At 34.2% G+C, this 17,309-nt stretch overlaps 1 protein-coding gene across 4 annotated transcripts in view; it reads right to left on the bottom strand.

The window, feature by feature from the left end:
* The window catches only part of POT1 (protection of telomeres 1), an 80,062-nt gene extending 63,516 nt beyond the window's left edge, over positions 1-16,546 (bottom strand). The window contains exons 1-4 of one of the 4 annotated variants that reach the window (XM_059074083.2): positions 16,248-16,541; positions 15,287-15,574; positions 13,587-13,656; positions 10,399-10,490 (exon numbers count right to left, since the gene is read on the bottom strand). In XM_059074083.2, coding sequence (XP_058930066.1) covers positions 10,399-10,490; positions 13,587-13,656; positions 15,287-15,409 — 285 coding nt within the window. In that variant the 5' untranslated portion in view covers positions 15,410-15,574; positions 16,248-16,541. Of the gene's footprint in view, positions 1-2,413; positions 2,561-10,398; positions 10,491-13,586; positions 13,657-15,286; positions 15,575-16,247 lie in introns of those variants that run through there. The other 3 variants (XM_067042261.1, XM_067042264.1, XM_067042263.1) reach the window with 3 other exon arrangements.
* Between the last annotated feature and the right edge of the window lie 763 nt (positions 16,547-17,309).

Raw genomic sequence — 17,309 nt, 5'->3', positions numbered from 1 at the left:
AGATGTGGATGGATCTAGAGACTGTCCTACAGAGTGAAGTAAGTCAGAAAGAGAAAAACAAGTATCGTATATTAATGCATATATGTGGAACCTAGAAAAATGGTACAGATGAACCAGTTTGTAGGGCAGAAATAGAGACACAGATGTAGAGAACAAACGTATGGACACCAAGGGGGGAAAGTGGCGGCAGGGGGCGGTGGTGGTGTGATGAATTGGGAGATTGGGATTGACATATATACACTAGTATGTATAAAATATATAACTAGTAAGAACCTGCTGTATAAAAAAATAAAATAAAATTCAAAAATTCAAAAAAATTAAAAACATAGTTATTTAAAAAAATTTAAGCTACAGAATAAAGCTATAAAAAATAAATGTTCAATTTATTATATTTGTTTTATTTTAAAAATTTAATTTAATTTTACTTTTAATTTTTATTGGAGTATGGTTGATTTACAATGTTGTGTTAGTTTCAGGTGTACAGCAAAGTGAATCGGTTATACATATACATGTATCCACTCTTTTTTAGATTCTTTCCCCATATATGCCATTACAGAGTACTGAGTAGAGTTCCCTGTGCTATACAGTAGGTCCTTATTAGTTATCTATTTTATATATAGTAGTGTGTATATATCCATCCCAAACTCCCAATTTATCCCTCCCCAATTTATATTTATAAACATGAATTTATATTTAATTTACATATATAAATTGCATCGAAGGCCCTCAGTGATCTCATCCCAACTTACTTTGCCTGCTTTATCTCCATATACTTCCATTCAATACAAAATAAATAAGATTCTCTTATACACCCAATGTTTTTCCACATATATTCTTTACATTTTCTGAGTACCTATCTTTTAGAATCTGGGCTGTAAATGCTTCTTCCCTGTGAGGTTTATCTTAGCTTGTACCCCAAAGAAGGAAGAAGGAAAAATAATTCTTCCTTCCTCTGAACTCTCCTATGCCTCATTTTAATATTTTTCATGTGTGTTATTTATATACTTTCTTAATGTTTTTACTGCCCCTAAAACTCTGTAAGATCGTTGGGACTAAGAATGTCTTATCCATCTGAATATCCCACACAAGTGACTCGTGGAGGCTTCTGTTCATAATCAGTGGTCAACAAATATCTGTTGAATAAATTAATCAACATTGGTAGAAACTGAAATACAGATCTAAACAAAAGAGGAAAAAATAAATGGCTTAGGATTCATGTCCCATGAATTTATTAATCACAATGACTTTCAAATTAATTCAAATACACAGAGGATAAGAAACATAAATATATAATAGGCTGTTTTAGCTTGTATAAACACTCATTAGATTGAGTTGAAAATGAGATTTAATACACATTGTTCTAAGTTTCTGAGAAAAGCATAGCATGCTGAAGCCATTCAAACAAGAATGGGAATTACACAGTTCAGTGGTGAGACTAAAGTATTCTGATATGTCTGAGTAGGTGCCTATCTCAGTCTGCTGAAAACAGTATTAGAAAACCAGCTTGAGAAGCATAACGCTGCTGCTAAAAATGATAAGGTTTTAATTGCTATCTTTGCATCCAGGTTATAAAAGTGAAAACACATTTGAAATGAAATCTTTGAAATAACTCAGCATACTCAGTATCAGCAAAGCAGTCATTTCCCTTTTGTCACAGTGCCTTAGATAGATTGAGCCCTCATCATTGAACAATTTTCAGTGTAGCCAACAGGAATATTTCTACTGCAAATGAGTCGCAGAGAAAATGAATGAAATCAGTACGGGTCTTTTTAACATAACTGTTCTTTAAAAATGAACATTTAAAAGGAAAAAAAATCAGACAACTTACTTGCATATAAACAACCCTGGTTTTTACATGCTAATATCTCCTAATGAGGAACACAATCAGTGGTGAAATAGGAAGCATGAACCAATAGGTAACAAAAATGTAAATCACAAAACCAGTGTGTTAATTTGCTTATTCTTAATGGATAATATACTAAAAATTCTCAAGTCATCACTGAGCAGGAAAAGGGCAAAGAAAATATGAAACAGTTGATAATCCAAAAAGAAAAACTTATCTGACTTTAACAGGAATTAAGTAATTTTTACTATACTGACCTTGCAAATACTGTTAGGTTATCACATCTTAAAACACTGTTAAAGAGTGAAAGGGTACAGGGAAAAACCAGGGACCTGATGTCATTGATAGTACAGTGACTGACAGAAAATGTTTCTTTAGCATAAAAAATGTATTTCATGGGTATTAGAACTTATTGGATCATGTAACAACAAGGACATAATTGGAAGTAATACAGGTAATATTAGCATAAAAACCAAAATCTTTAAATAGTCTACAAATCATTGTATGATCTGATGCCCACCCAGCTCACCAGCCGCATTTCGTGTGATGCACTCTGGAACTCTGCCTTACCATAATTCCTTAGCACTCCAGGATCCTCACTGAGGGCCTCTGTATATGCCGTTCTCTCTTACTTATCTACTCTCCCCATACCCCTATGTTCATTCTTGCGGCTGTTTTTCTCATTCTGCTACTCAATCTTCTTAGTACATATCATATCTGGATAAAATAATTAATTACATAATAGTTGTTTAATTCCACTCTTCTCCATTGAGAACTATTCCATGAAGGCAAGGTCCATAACTGTCTTATTCAGTTAAAATGTCTCTGACATCGAGCATAGAAGACAAAAAAACATTCAACAAGTGTTTAGACAACTCAATGAATACCTAAATATATGAATATACACACACACACACACACACATTACATAAAATATACCTTCATTAAATCTTAACATAAACTATACAACTACTACAAAACTTACTTCATAGAATCTTAGCATTTTAGAATTGTGAAGGACCTTAAGGACCTTAGAGATCACATAATCAAACACCTTCATCTTTCAGATAAGAAAATAAGGGCCGGAGGGAATAAATGAGCAGTTTAAGGTCACACACAGCTAATTAGTTGTAGACTAAGACAAGAACCCAGATCTCCTGACTTCCATGGTAGGTACTACTCTACCTCCTCTTTCAGAACTAAATCTTACAGGAATGGGAAAAAAACATATTAACAAATGTCTGTAACTTTGACAGTTTTGTGATAAGAGCTTTTTTTTTAAACTTTTAAAATACTTTGGAAAAGTCTTTCCTATTTTATATCTACATATTAATGTTAAAACTTTCTTTAAACGAAAGTTAAAACTGAAAAAAATGCCTCAGATGGAGGGAATTTCAATTAGACCATTTGTATTCCCACAAAATGTACCATTAATCTAGCAAAGATGTTTTAGGATTGCTGTATTCAAATACAGAGCTAATCTTAAGGGAACAAGTGACAAAGAAGAAAGGTGTAGAATCGAGCTATACCCTGTGTATGTCCACATTTATTTATTTTTTATTAAAAAAATTTTTTTTATCATCTTTATTAGAGTATAATTGCTTTACAATGGTGTGTTAGTTTCTGTTTTATAACAAAGTGAATCAGTTATACATATACATATGTCCCCAAATATCTTCCCTCTTGCATCTCCCTCCCTCCCACCCTCCCTATCCAACCCCTCTAGGTGGTCACAAAGCACCCAGCTGATCTCCCTGTGCTATGCGGCTGCTTCCCACTAGCTATCTATTTTACGTTTGGTAGTGTATATATATGTCCATGCCACTCTCTCACTTTGTCCCAGCTTACCCCTCCCATTCCCTGTATCCTCAAGTCTATTCTCTAGTAGGTCTGCATCTTTATTCCCATCTTGCCCCTAGGTTCTTCTGACCTTTTTTTTCTTTCTTTTTTCATTTATTTATTTATTTATTTAATTTTTAAAAAAAATTTAGCTTCCATATATATGTGTTAGCATACGGTATTTGTTTTTCTCTTTCTGACTTACTTCACTCTGTATGACAGTCTCTAGGTCCATCCACCTCACTACAATAAAAATTCATTCTTTTATGCAAAAAGTTTTACCTTTGATTTGCAATAATCTTTAACCTTAATACCATAAACTCTAAAATAAATAGCCTAATTAGACCTCCCAAATGATCAACATTTGTGATTTTAAACACAGAAAGAATTTAAACTAAATTGTGACCTCAGTCTTCTCACCATTATATTTTAAAGGGAGAAACCTTGACTTACCATTACCAACATCCTATTATCTGACAAGTACTAATTAGTTGTATGGTTCTATTCTATTTTAATGAATACCTATTTAAAATATATTTCAAAAGCAGAAGACACCTTTCATATCAGTTAGGAAAAATACTAATATCTAATATATCATACATGTTTTATAGATACATGTACATGTTTTGCTAACTCATTATATTATAAACCTTTTATATTATTTCTCAGGTAAGAATTTAATAAATACAAGAATGTTAAGGAAGGATAAAGATAAAAACGTATTTAAAATATAGGCAAACAGATCCCTAATAGTCAATACCATGTATTTATTTATTTATTTATTTATTTATTTATTTTTGTGGTACGCGGGCCTCTCCCTGTTGTGGCCTCTCCTGTTGTGGAGCACAGGCTTCGGACGCGCAGGCTCAGCGGCCATGGTTCACGGGCCCAGCCGCTCCGCGGCATGTGGGATCCTCCCGGACCGGGGCACGAACCCGTGTCCCCTGCATCGGCAGGCGGACTCTCAACTACTGTGCCACCAGGGAAGCCTCATGTATTTATTTTTAAAACACTTCTCTAAGACGTCCAGAATACGTTGTGAAATAAAGCAATTTATAAAACATGGATAGCATGTCATTTGGTAGAAAATGTACATATATGTTTATATATATATAAAGATACATACATACATATGTAAGTATACATATATATACACATATATAAAAGCTGGAAGGATACCAAAAAAAAAGACATAGCAGTGGTTTTATCTAATAATGGGAGTAGGTAATGAGAGTGGGTTCAGAGGGAGTGGGGCAGCTTTTGCTTTTCTGGTTATGCCCTTCCATGCTGCTTGAATGCTTTTAAAACCATGGCCACACAAGAAGAACAAAATCTTCTAAGGCAAATATTTGCAAGACGTAATTCAAGTCCACAATATCTCCTTGAGGCAGGACAAAAATACAGTCGTGGAGACAGTGTAGCTTCTGTACTTACTACAAGGTTAGCTTTAGAATAACAGTACTACTGACCATCAGGACAGAGGGTTACTAATGGCTCAAACGATAAACGTATATGGAAGCACTTTGCAATCTGTAAAGTTCCATACAAATGTAATATATTCTCAATAAAAGATTAGTAATATAATATATAAAAGATTAGTACCATATTTTAGTAAAAGATTCCAAAAACCTGATTAAGCATTAGAAGCTAGGTTTAATAAATGTTTGAAAAATAAACAAATGTGTTTTGTTGCCTAAGCTTAAGCAAAATCTAACAGCTTCTTAAGTATGGCCTTTGCTATTGAACTATGTAAAATAAAGGACAGAAAAAGAAACAGAAAAGTAAGTTCTTTAATCTCCCTACATCACTAGAAATTAGAATTTACGAACTCTTTATATCATTTCACTTCAAAACATCCAAACATGCCAGCCAGAAGAGCTCTTTAATTATGAGTAGATTTTTTTTTTTTTTTTTTTTTGCGGGCCTCTCACTGTTGTGGCCTCTCCCGTTGCGGAGCACAGGCTCCGGACGCGCAGGCTCAGCAGCCATGGCTCACGGACCCAGCTGCTCCGCGGCATGTGGGATCTTCCTGGACCGGGGCACGAACCCGTGTCCTCTGCATCGGCAGGCGGATTCTCAACCACTGTGCCACCAGGGAAGCCCGAGCTCTTTAATTATGAACCTCTCCAAAAACAAAACACACACATTCATACGCACACACATATACACAGTCAGAGACACCCAGAACTAATGAGGAGGAAGGAAGTATAAGATACAAAGAGATCCATGCACTAAGGTAAAAAAATATATATGTATATGCATAATAAATGTAATACACACAAACCTCTCTAATAGCAACTCTACCTAGAACATTTCCTCCAAAGATTCTTTTGTATTGTCTTTGTAAAATGTTTCAAAAAATTCTTTAAGAAGATTAAAACATTACATTCATATTAGCACTTGACTTTCATGAACATAAAACTTTTCTAAAAATAATACATGAAGATTTTTGTAAGATACCAACTTCTAATATTAGATCATTATTATTTCTGTATAATGTGGGCAAAGAGCTAATTGCTTTTGGAGTTCAATGTTAACTATATACTGCGATAGAATCATGAAATTGGGCCTTTAAAAAGCAGTTCTTGATGATCATATGTTCATGGATCTCTTTGAGAATGAGATAAGAGTTACAGATGTCCTCCTCAGAGGGGGAAAAAAAAAATACATTTACATACACTTTTAGTTGACTGAAGAACCTTTTTTGGCTATCTATACACTGTTGGGGATTCTGGAGACCCGAGCACCCTAGGGTCTCATCTTCATCTATAAACTATAGGCCCTTTCATAAAAATGAGGCAGGCTTTAGTTTTATTGCCAGTTGACTCTTAAAACAGGATGATCTTCCTGATCATGCATTAAAATCAACTTTTCTCCCCTGAAGGAAACTGAAGCAGAGAGTGTAATGTTGTACTTATTAAAAAAAAAATCAGGAGCAAAGAAAAGAAAGGCAACTTTAACGATCTTAGCAAATTGAAAGGAAGTAGGCTATTATTTCCTGGCCCAGGTCCTCAAAATCTCTAAGACTGTTAAAAGTGTACTTCTTTACAGAAAGGAAAGAGTTCATCTGAAATAAGAAGATGAAACTACATTTAATGTATATTTCAAATATTCTATAACCCATGAAAACTAAATATTACTAATTCAATGTACTATCGCAAAACTTGCCTATGCATACCTAACAGCCTGAAGAATGAGAAAGCTGTTAATACACTGATTTGGGGTTGGTTTTTTTTGTTTTGAAGGATGGGCAGCCAGAGAAAATATCTGTTATAACTTAGTATCCACATGCAAATTAGTCATTAAACTGATTTTTTTCATTTTCCCCTATCTCATCAAAGTATTATAATAAAGAAATTGTTTTCTAGTTCAAGTGAAATATATGTAAGTTATTTTTCTAAATAAGTGAATCTTTCCCTGTTAACCCCCTACTTAGTATTCTCACTTTCATTCCTCTCTCTCCCTCCCTCTCTCACTCTCATCATTTCTGAAGAATATCTTCCTTAAAAAATGGTATGATTTGGGGACTTATTAAACACTGAATTCTTAATAATTCAGAACTGTCATCATAAATATTATTTTAACAAAGCTGAAATAAAGTCATGCCTTTAAGGGCAAGAATAATAATAATAAGGAACAATAACAGGCCTTTACTGGAGCCATCCACAAAAGTGCCTCATCAAAATAGCTATATAGAGATACTGGATCCTACCCGACCTAAACGGCCTCAAGCAGGTATGATTTTGTGTGTGTGTGTACACATGCTTTATATACTTTATTTCCTAGTCCTCTTTCTTGATAAGACTGTCAGATACTACTTTTTTAGTATACTTGCCTCTAGAACTTCACAGTGCCATACCAACCATATTAAAACTGTATCTCATTCAAAGTTTCTAAAATTGCACCAAAAATTAGTCTAGTTATCATTCTGAAGAGAAACAATCTAATGAACTGTCCTAGGAATTTCTGGACATGAATCGCATGGCAACTATTTGATTTCCTCAAATTGTGAAGTAAGATTTTAAGATATACCACTGACTTAATAACAGCTTTTCACTGAGAAAAAAATAATCACTACACCAATTCTTTTCTTTGTTCAAATTATAAATTAAGAAAAAATTAACTGATTTACCACCTCCTTACAGAAACTTAGCAAAAAACTTCTAGGAGAGAACAAAGGCAAAACGTTCTCTGACATAAATTGTACAGTTTTCTTAGGTCAGTTCTCCAAACTACAAACACACACACATATACAACTAATCAATTCTATGTCAATGCAACAAATGCTTTAGTTTTGGTCTTTATACATCCACAATAGCTTCTGAATTACTGTTAAGGTCTCTTCACTGAGTTCCCTACCTAAAGTCTCCTCCTGGTAGAAGAAAATAAATTTAAAAATAATTTATGAGATAATCAGGGAAATTGGAACACTGACTTGATATTTGATTATATAGAGGAATTACTGTTATTTAGGCATAATGATGAAATTGTGTTTATTCAAATAGACAGTAATACACATAGATATACATAGATATGTGTGTATATATACATGAATACATTGATGATATTTCATGGTTTATAAAAGCTGATATTAATATTTCAGTAGTATAATTGTACTATGGTATGTATTCATTTGTATATATAATGTACACATACACATACAGTTTTAGGATGTTTTCTCTTTTACAGACTGAAATTTTTAGGGTTTAAATTATATAATTCCTGATATTTGCCTCAAAATAATCTGTGGCAGTAAAATGAAAAGGCGAAACAGATGAAATAAGAGCCTGAATGTTGATAACTGAAGTTAGATATTCGGAATATGGACAGTTGTTATACAATTCTCACCACTTATATATATGTTAGAAATTTTTCATAATAAAAAGTTTAAAGACTAACAAATAAAATATTCCACTAAAAAACTAAGTGCCTACTCTTTGATGTTTTTCCCCAAATCCTCCAGGCAGATTCAGTTTATTGAGGCTGCTATTCCAGTTCTATTATAGTTACCGCCATTAAATGATTTTCCATTAGGCTAGAGATAGTGGACTCCATAAGGTCAAGCACTGTGTCTTATTCATTTTAGTTTCTCCAGAGCCTAACACAGAGTCAAGCAAAATGTCAGTCCTTTAATAAATGTTTACTGAACCTAAATGAAAAAAGAGACAGAGTACAGACAATCTCATCTGACTGTGTCGTTTTGCAGAAACCATTGTTTTTTCCCATGTCATTTACTTGTTAGTAACAACCATAAATCAAAAAGGATTGAAACCATATATCTACTATTCCTGCAACATCATTATAGAAGTACTGTCTAACTCTGAGCAACTTATTTGGAGACTTATCAATGACTCAACAATGTTTTACAGCTATATGCTTCAATATTGGTTAATTGCCAAAACTGGTTTTGCAAATATCTAGAGGATCTCCAATTAACATCAAAGATGTTATGAGATTCTTACAGAAAGTTAATTTTAAATCACTTTAATATGCATACAGAAAAAAATCTGTAAGATTAATACACCAAACAGTGGTTAATTTCTGGAGATGTGCTGTTCAATACAGTATCAACTAGCCATATGTGGTTATTTAAATTTAATTAAAATGATATTATACCAAGTTTAAAATTTAGTTCCTCAGCTGTACTAGCCATATTTTAAGTGCTCATTGGCCAAATATGACTAGTGGCAACCATACTGACAGCACAGATATAGAACATTTCCATCATCACAAACAGTTCTACTGGATGGTGCTACTGATTTTACTGTGTTGATCTTGTAACCTGCAACATTGCTAAATTCATGTATTAGCCCTAGTAGCTTTCTTTTGGATTCTTTAAGATTTTCTATATATCAGATCATGTTATTTGAGAAGAGAGATAGTTTTACTTCTTCTTTTACAATTTAGATGTCTTTTACTTCTTTCTTATTTAGTTGCTCTGGCTAGAAGTTCCAGTACAACGATGAATAACAGTGGTGAAAGCAAGCATCTTTGTCCTGTTCCTAACTTTGGGAGGAATGCTTTCAGTCTTTCACCACTGAGTATGATGTTAGCTGTAGGGTTTTCATAATTGATCTTTACTATGTTGAGAAGTTCCCTTCTATTCCTAGTTTTCTGAGTGTTTTGATTATGAAAGTGTGTAGAATTTTTCAAATGCCTTTCCTGCATCAATTAAGATGATCGTTTGTGTTTTTTTCCCTTTGCTCTATTACTGTGATGTATTACAATGACTGATTTTCTTATGTTGAACCAAACTTCATTTCTGGGATAAATCCCCCTTGGTCATGGTGTTTACTCCTTTTAATAGGCTGTTGTGTTTGATTTGGTATTATCTTGTTGGGGATTTAGCAGGCATTTATTTTTATAACAATTATAGAAAATATAAAAATATAGAGTTATAGCTCATTATTTTTTAGTTAGTAACAATTATTTTTTAATTAAGTGAAGAGAAAATGTACATATCTTTAAGATATTCTATTGAACACTAAAAATTAAACTTAAGTGAGAGGAAAAGTTGTCTCTTTTTATGTCAATGATAAGTTTGACTAACCTCTTATGAGTGTTCAATTTTAAAGATGTTGCTTTTTTAAGTACAATTTTTCATATACCTACAAATATATAATGAATCACTAAAAAATGGCCTATAGGATAAATACAGCATCATCAATAATTCTAAGTCTACTGTGAAAAAGATAAGTAATATAAAAATACTTTACCCCTTCATAGAAAACTTTAGCACAGTCCTTTGCTAATTTTCCAAAAAATAATACACTGATGGTGTTGATCTCCGAATTTGAATTTTTTTGTTCTGTGGAGAAACAAAGACACACAGAAAAACACTTTAGATATAAAAGTGTTCTAGACAAGAAAATTGATGACAACTAAATTCTAAAAACTATAAATACTTCAAAATATAATTATGAAGAAGAGTAATTAAAATGTTTATAATTCACTTGTAGTTTACTCTTAACACCTTAAGCATCGTAAAAATAATGTATAGAATGTTACTAGGCGTTAAAACCAAAATTATAACTAGTTTCACCTAAAATATGTTTTACAAATTTCTGTAAATACTACGTTAACATCAACAGAATGACCACTTTCAATTTATTTTCACATGGTTATGATCAAAAGAACTGAATAAGTTACAATTTTTCAATTTTTATAGTGTATAACATATCACTCCCCAAATACTTCTTTTACTGATCTTCTGGTAATCTGTAATTATTAGAACATGAAGTTTTAAGCTAGGGAAGTGTGTTCTTGTCCCCCAGCACCCACATATTGAAGAATAAAAGAGCATGTGTGTGTAAAAACCAAGCTATCTGTGATTTTGACAATGAAAATTACTTGGAAAAGAAGAAACAAACACTTTACAATAATCTCATTTGGATATTCTAGGCTTTGATGAAGAATCTCCACAATCTTCATTCTTCAGAGGCCACCTCCTAGAACCACTGAAGCAAGTTCAAATGCTAAGATTCAATTACTATCTCATCTGAGGGAGGTCTCATTAATATCAGCTTTCAAACATTCAACTACTCAAAGAAACTGCCTTCATATCAGACTTTCATGCATCTATGAAGTACATGAAAGAGCTTTCCAAAATTTGCAGTGTAACTTAAAACTCTTGAATCTGCTACTTTATCACCAGCAATGAAACAACTACATCTGCCTATTGCCTCCTTTCACTTACCTCTTTCATCCAACTCCTCAAAACAAGTATATACATAAACTGAAACACTAATGTTCCTTAAAAACAAAAATACAATGGCTTCTAATCAAGATATAACTTACTTCTTGAATATCTTAAATGACCTATCAAATGTCTATTTCTGGCCATGACAGAGTAACAGGGAGGGGATTTGTTCTCTGGCCTTAAAGCAACTAGAAAACTAAGAAAATATATGTAAAACAACAGTTTTCAGACATTGGGCAACAGTAAGTGCAGGTAAGTGATCTCTTTGAGAGGGAAAACAAACAATAGCCCCAGCTTACTTCCTGGAAAGAGTTTCCAGGCAGCAGAAAATGGAGGTAAAAATCCAAAGAAAGCCCAACAGCCTCAATGAATTCAGAAGAGTTCAGATTTGAGGACAGCAAGGCAGCTAGAATCTGTATGACATGGTGCTGAAAGGAAGACAGCAGCATAGATAAGAGTGCTCTGGAGATGGGTGCCTTCTGGTCTTTGGTTGAGTACTGATCTCCAAAAGCATGGGAGGAAAGGGATTAGAACCACTTGAAAGAAACAGGCAGAACAATTCTGAGACTCACACAGGGCTGTGAACTGTTCTGGTTCCAACCAGCCAGAGTGGAATCCTCATACACAAAACACATAGTAAACTTGTCAGAAGGGCACTTCCTTAGTGATAAGGGTAAATTAGCCCCCAAATAAAGGCTGCTCTAGACCCATCCTAACAAAGCTAATCAAACTGACTCCAAGAGAATTTACAGTATTCCAAAACAAAGACAAATAATATTTAAAGGATTACAAATAAATCCAATATTTGATAATATAAAATTCTAAATGTCCAGGATCCAGTTAAAAAACTGCCAACCATACAGAAAGGAAAAACACATGAGGATGGGGGGTGGGGGGGCAGGGAATCAATAGAAAAGAACTCAGAAATGACAGCGATGATAGGATTGCCAGAGAAGATTTTGGAACAGTGATTAAAAGTACATGTTCAAAGAAGTAGAAAAAAATAGATGAGGAGAACTGGCAGATATGAAAAAACTCAAGATGAACTTCCAGAGTTGAAAAATATAATATTAGAAGCTAATAGTACACTGATTGAAGTTAACAGCAGATTAACAGAGAAGAAATGTTACTGAAAACTGGAAAATAGAGAAAAATTAATGAAAAGAAAGGCTGATTTTAAAGATCAGTGAAATAAATCTCTAGCCAGAATGATCATAAAAAAAAGTAAGAGAGAGAGAGAAAATAGTCACAGATTATTAAATCAGTGAAATGGGACACCACTACAGATCCTACCAACATTAAAAGCATATAAAAAGTATATTATGAATGACTTTATACCAATATATCTGACAACAAAGATGACCTGATAAATTCCCTTAGAAACATAAATTACCAATCACTACAGGAAAAGACAGATTCCTATCATATTTTTCATAAAGTTAAATGCAAAAATCCTTAACAAAATATTAGCAAATCATACCTAGGAATATATAAAAGGATAATACAACAGGCATACCACCTTATCCTGATCTATTTGTCTACAAACCACATTTCTATCAATTATTACTTTATAAAATTATTTGTTGAATTTATTTATTCCCCTACAATGTAAACTCCATGAATGCAAGAATGTTTTGGTCACTGCTATATTCCCTGTACTTAGAACAGTGTCTGATATATATCTGGTTTTCAATAGTTGTAGAAATGTGGTTCAAGGTTTGTTTCCCATTCACTGCTGTAGACCATTCTTCATTCATTCAACTAATTTCAGACTTCAGATGAGATTTACTTCGGTCTCCAAGTATTCTAAGCTCTTATCAGGATTATTTAAGGGTTACTAGAAAGAAGAATTATCTCTCACGTAACTACACCTGGGTAAGAAATAACATGCTGAAAGTAGCATCTTCTTAAAATTTGCTAAGCTGTTTGGGTCACATTAGTGAAACTAGAAGCAGGGGGATGAGTTAGTTATTGTAATAGTCTAGATAGGACGTTAAAGGAATCTGAAGTAAAACAGAAGCAATGGGGGAATGGGAAGAGGATAGACTTCAGAGAAAAAAATTTAGAGAGGTAAAGAATAACCTTCCATTCCAAAGATTTTTATACTAGAAATGATTTTTGTGCTTGTGTGTATATGTATACATATATAAAGTTACCCATTTCTAGATTACAAGCAAAAAGTTAAGCAGAAATGGTCTTATATACCTTGTAGTCCAATCTTCAAAAAAGCTCTTCTGTTTCCACAAGTTAAAGAAGAGATAAGTGAGAGTTTTCCCTGAAACGAGAGAAAAACAGTTACACAGAAAAGCCAAAAGAGATTATAACACCGATACAAGTAAAAATTAGAATAAATTTTTAAATTTGCTTTATTCATCATTACAAAATACTGGAAAGAATCCAAGTACTGCTACACTGGGGAATGGATAAACAGACTGTGCTGGAATTCTAGCAACCAATAAAAAGTAATACTATTATTGATAAACTCAACAACCTGAAGAATCTCAAATGTATTGGGTGAAAGAAGCCAGAATCAAAAGGCTACCTACTGATACCTGTAACATATAATGTTGCACATCAACTATATTTCAATTAAAAAATAAAAGGCTACATACTGTATAATTCAATTTACATGGCATTCCTGAAAGGCAAGAATACTATATACTCTCAGAAAACTGGTCAAAAGTGGTTACCAGGGACTGAAATTAGGGTAGCAGCTGACTATAAAATTTTGGGGGGAGGGTGATTGTCTCTTCTATAGCTTGATTATGGTTGTAGTCATACGTTTTTATGTATCTCTCAAAACTCACAGAACTGTATACTAAAAACAATGAATTTCACAGTAAAATGTATTTAATAAAATTCAAGAAACATAAATATGTTTCTTGAGATATCTACAGACACGTGCAGGTTAGACAAAGGAATTTAAGAATTCAAACTGACATTTCACTTATATCTCAAAGGGTTTATTTTAGTAACACTAATAAAAGTGCTAGAATTTTAAAAATATTTCATTTAAATGTTTCTATATCAAACACATAAAATAAGAGAAGAATGATAAAGTTAGATACAGTTCAGTAATAATTACTATTAATGACTTGTCACAGAGAAAAGGAATCTAATCTCAGCACTTTATTAATACAAGTATGCAAGAAACATCATCCGAATCAACCAAATGCAAAATGAGTTTGCAAATACTAACACGCATTTGATTAGGAATTTAAATTCAATGAAGTAGAGAAGACCAACTGTAATACTCAATACTCTATTTGATATGAAAGAAAATATAAGGAAAATGGAAAATAAACAAAGGAATAAAAGATAAATGTCTACATGGAGAATATTGATTAGAAGGGCAAAACTGAAGTGTGGCATTATTTCTCCTTCTTTTACTATCAGACCCATTTTATCAGTAAGCCCCTTACCTCCTTCCCAGCATTCTTAACTTTGTCCAAAACTTAAATATACAATAACTAAAATTAAAAATTCACTAAATATGCATAAAATATTGGATATAACAAAAAAAAAGTTCAGTAAGCTTAAAGACAGAACAATAGAAATTCCACAATCTGAAAATCCCTCTCAGCCAAAAAACAAAACAAAAACAAAATAGTACTGAAGAAAAACAAACCACCTCAGAGACCAGAAGTACAATATCAAACAGTCCAACATACAAACATACATGTAACTGACATCCAGAAGGAGGAAAGAGTAATAATATACTTAAAAAAAATCCAAGAAACATTAGCCAATAATATCCCTAATTTGATGAAAAACATTGACTTGTGGATCCCAGAAGCTCAGTTACCCACAAGCAAGAGAAATTCAAAGAAAAACCACACCTAGGCACTTGACAATCCAACTGCTGAAAACAAAAGACAACTATTCTGAGTTATGAAAATTCTTACCTCGATATATTTCCTGCTATAATCACAACCTGGCTGTAGGTATCTGAAATCTACTTTGTGTAATTTACTTAGCAGATCAACTTCAGGCACTCCTTTGACTTCTTTTATTAATTCAAGTGGCATATCAGATCTGCTTCACAGTGCCGTGGAAAGCAAATTCAGTTAGAGAAGTTGATAGCTTACTGCTGAAAACACAAAGCCCAGTGTTTTATCCAAAATGTAGTCAATAATTTGCTTTTAGCTTCTTTGATTTAGTTTTGCTTTTCCTTTCCTTTAAGTTAGTCATCACTGTTGGGGGAGAGGGAGGAAGGATGGATTATTCTATAATTTTATTACAGGGATCAATACACGCATCCTCCTAAGGCATTGAATCTTAACCCGTTTTTATTTAGTTTTGTATTTAAAGAACTACTTCTAAAAGCCAGTTTTAGGATCTGTGAACACTGCACTAGCAACTGCCTTTACCACTGTGTTTTAAAATGTACAAACTATTGAGGAAGGGAAGGGAGGTTGAAAAGTTTTCGGTTTTTTAAAAAATTCCTTTGGCAGTTGTAATATTGTGTGGGCAAATTGTGCACCAAAAGCTTATTACTCCAAAATATATCAGTTGCCTCCCCCCCTCCAGGCCCTATGCAATCGAAAGAAACGACTATTGAACTGATGTTAACTTGTGCACTGCAGGTTTAATCGTTTTTCTCAAACTTCTTGCCTGGGACACGAGGCAGTGTCGATATTTCATTTTAGTGTGTGCCCACCAAGCTTCTCCAAGCTAGTTGACCGTCTAGAGGGCGGGGACCTGCATTAACTCAAGTCAGCTGCTCACAAAACGCCAAGCAAGATGGCTCAACACAGCAAGCTCACGAAAAAGACAAGTACGAACAGTTTCTCTGCAGTAACGCCTCCAAATTTTTATCTAAATTAAATCAGCCTCTTCATAATACTGGTTCAGGTCCCGACTCACCTTCTACCCAAGCAACGAACTCCAAACGTACTTGGAAATTGACCAGCGCTCTAAAGAGAAACTAGGATGAGTTCAGACTGGCGCGCCCGTGACGTCACACGCACGCTAGCAACTCAGTCCCACGCATGCGTACACGGTCGGTAGCGGGGTAATATGCCCCTTGCTCGTGGGCGTTTGGAAGGATGAGTTGCGAGACGGTTTCCAGGCCTAAAATGCCGTGGAAGTTTCACGGAATACCTAGAGGGTGCGGCACCTGGGGAAGCGTGGGGCGGCTGTACTTCCCCCGCTCCCCGTAATTTCCTCAGCTTCCCTTAGCCCCGCCCCCGCCTATTTTGGGCAAGCAGTGTGGGGGAGGGGGGTGCGGGGCGGGGGGAGACGGGAACGCTATGCTCCGCGTTTCCTAAATCCTGTAGCCAATGAAAAGCCTTTCCAAAACCACAGCGGGTTTTAAGATTCCGTTTGGTAGGCTGGAAGTTCCCGTGGGCAGGGCCCTTATTTTAGCTTACATTTCTCTCCCCCTAAAAAGAAGCGCTCAAATGCAGCTTTTACAGTGAAATAATTCCACCAATGAGTAATGCTACTTTTCAGACAGATTTGATTAACCACTTCATTGGTTTATAGGACTATGATTTTTGTGCTATAATTAATGAGACATAGTTAAATGTGAATCCTCTGCTAATTTCTGATTTATGCCTCCAGTCATTTGATTTAAGCGAAACCACCTCAGTGCAAAACTATAATGAAATGAAGAATTACATAAATATTTCCAAGCCTATTTGGACTAAAATATCTGCTGTACATATATATTTGCAGGAAGAAATAGCTAACTATATTTAAAGAAAGTATTTTTTCAGCAGGAAGCACTTGGTGTTAATCCATCCTCCCTTTCTCTCCCACCCCTGGATTCATATACCACCAGTTGTGGTAACAGTCTGAGCTCAGCAGCTGGCCATTAGAGCAAAACTTTCCTAAGTAAGGTTTAGATCCTCTCCTTGTTCCTACCCGGGTCTCTACAAGCTCATAAAAACTGTTCTTCTTGCCTAAGTGAAGCCCTCCACCTTA

The sequence above is a fragment of the Kogia breviceps genome, chromosome 9 (assembly GCF_026419965.1).
Source record: "Kogia breviceps isolate mKogBre1 chromosome 9, mKogBre1 haplotype 1, whole genome shotgun sequence".
NCBI classification, from domain to species: domain Eukaryota; kingdom Metazoa; phylum Chordata; class Mammalia; order Artiodactyla; family Physeteridae; genus Kogia; species Kogia breviceps.
This window is presented reverse-complemented; position numbering and strand designations above follow the sequence as displayed.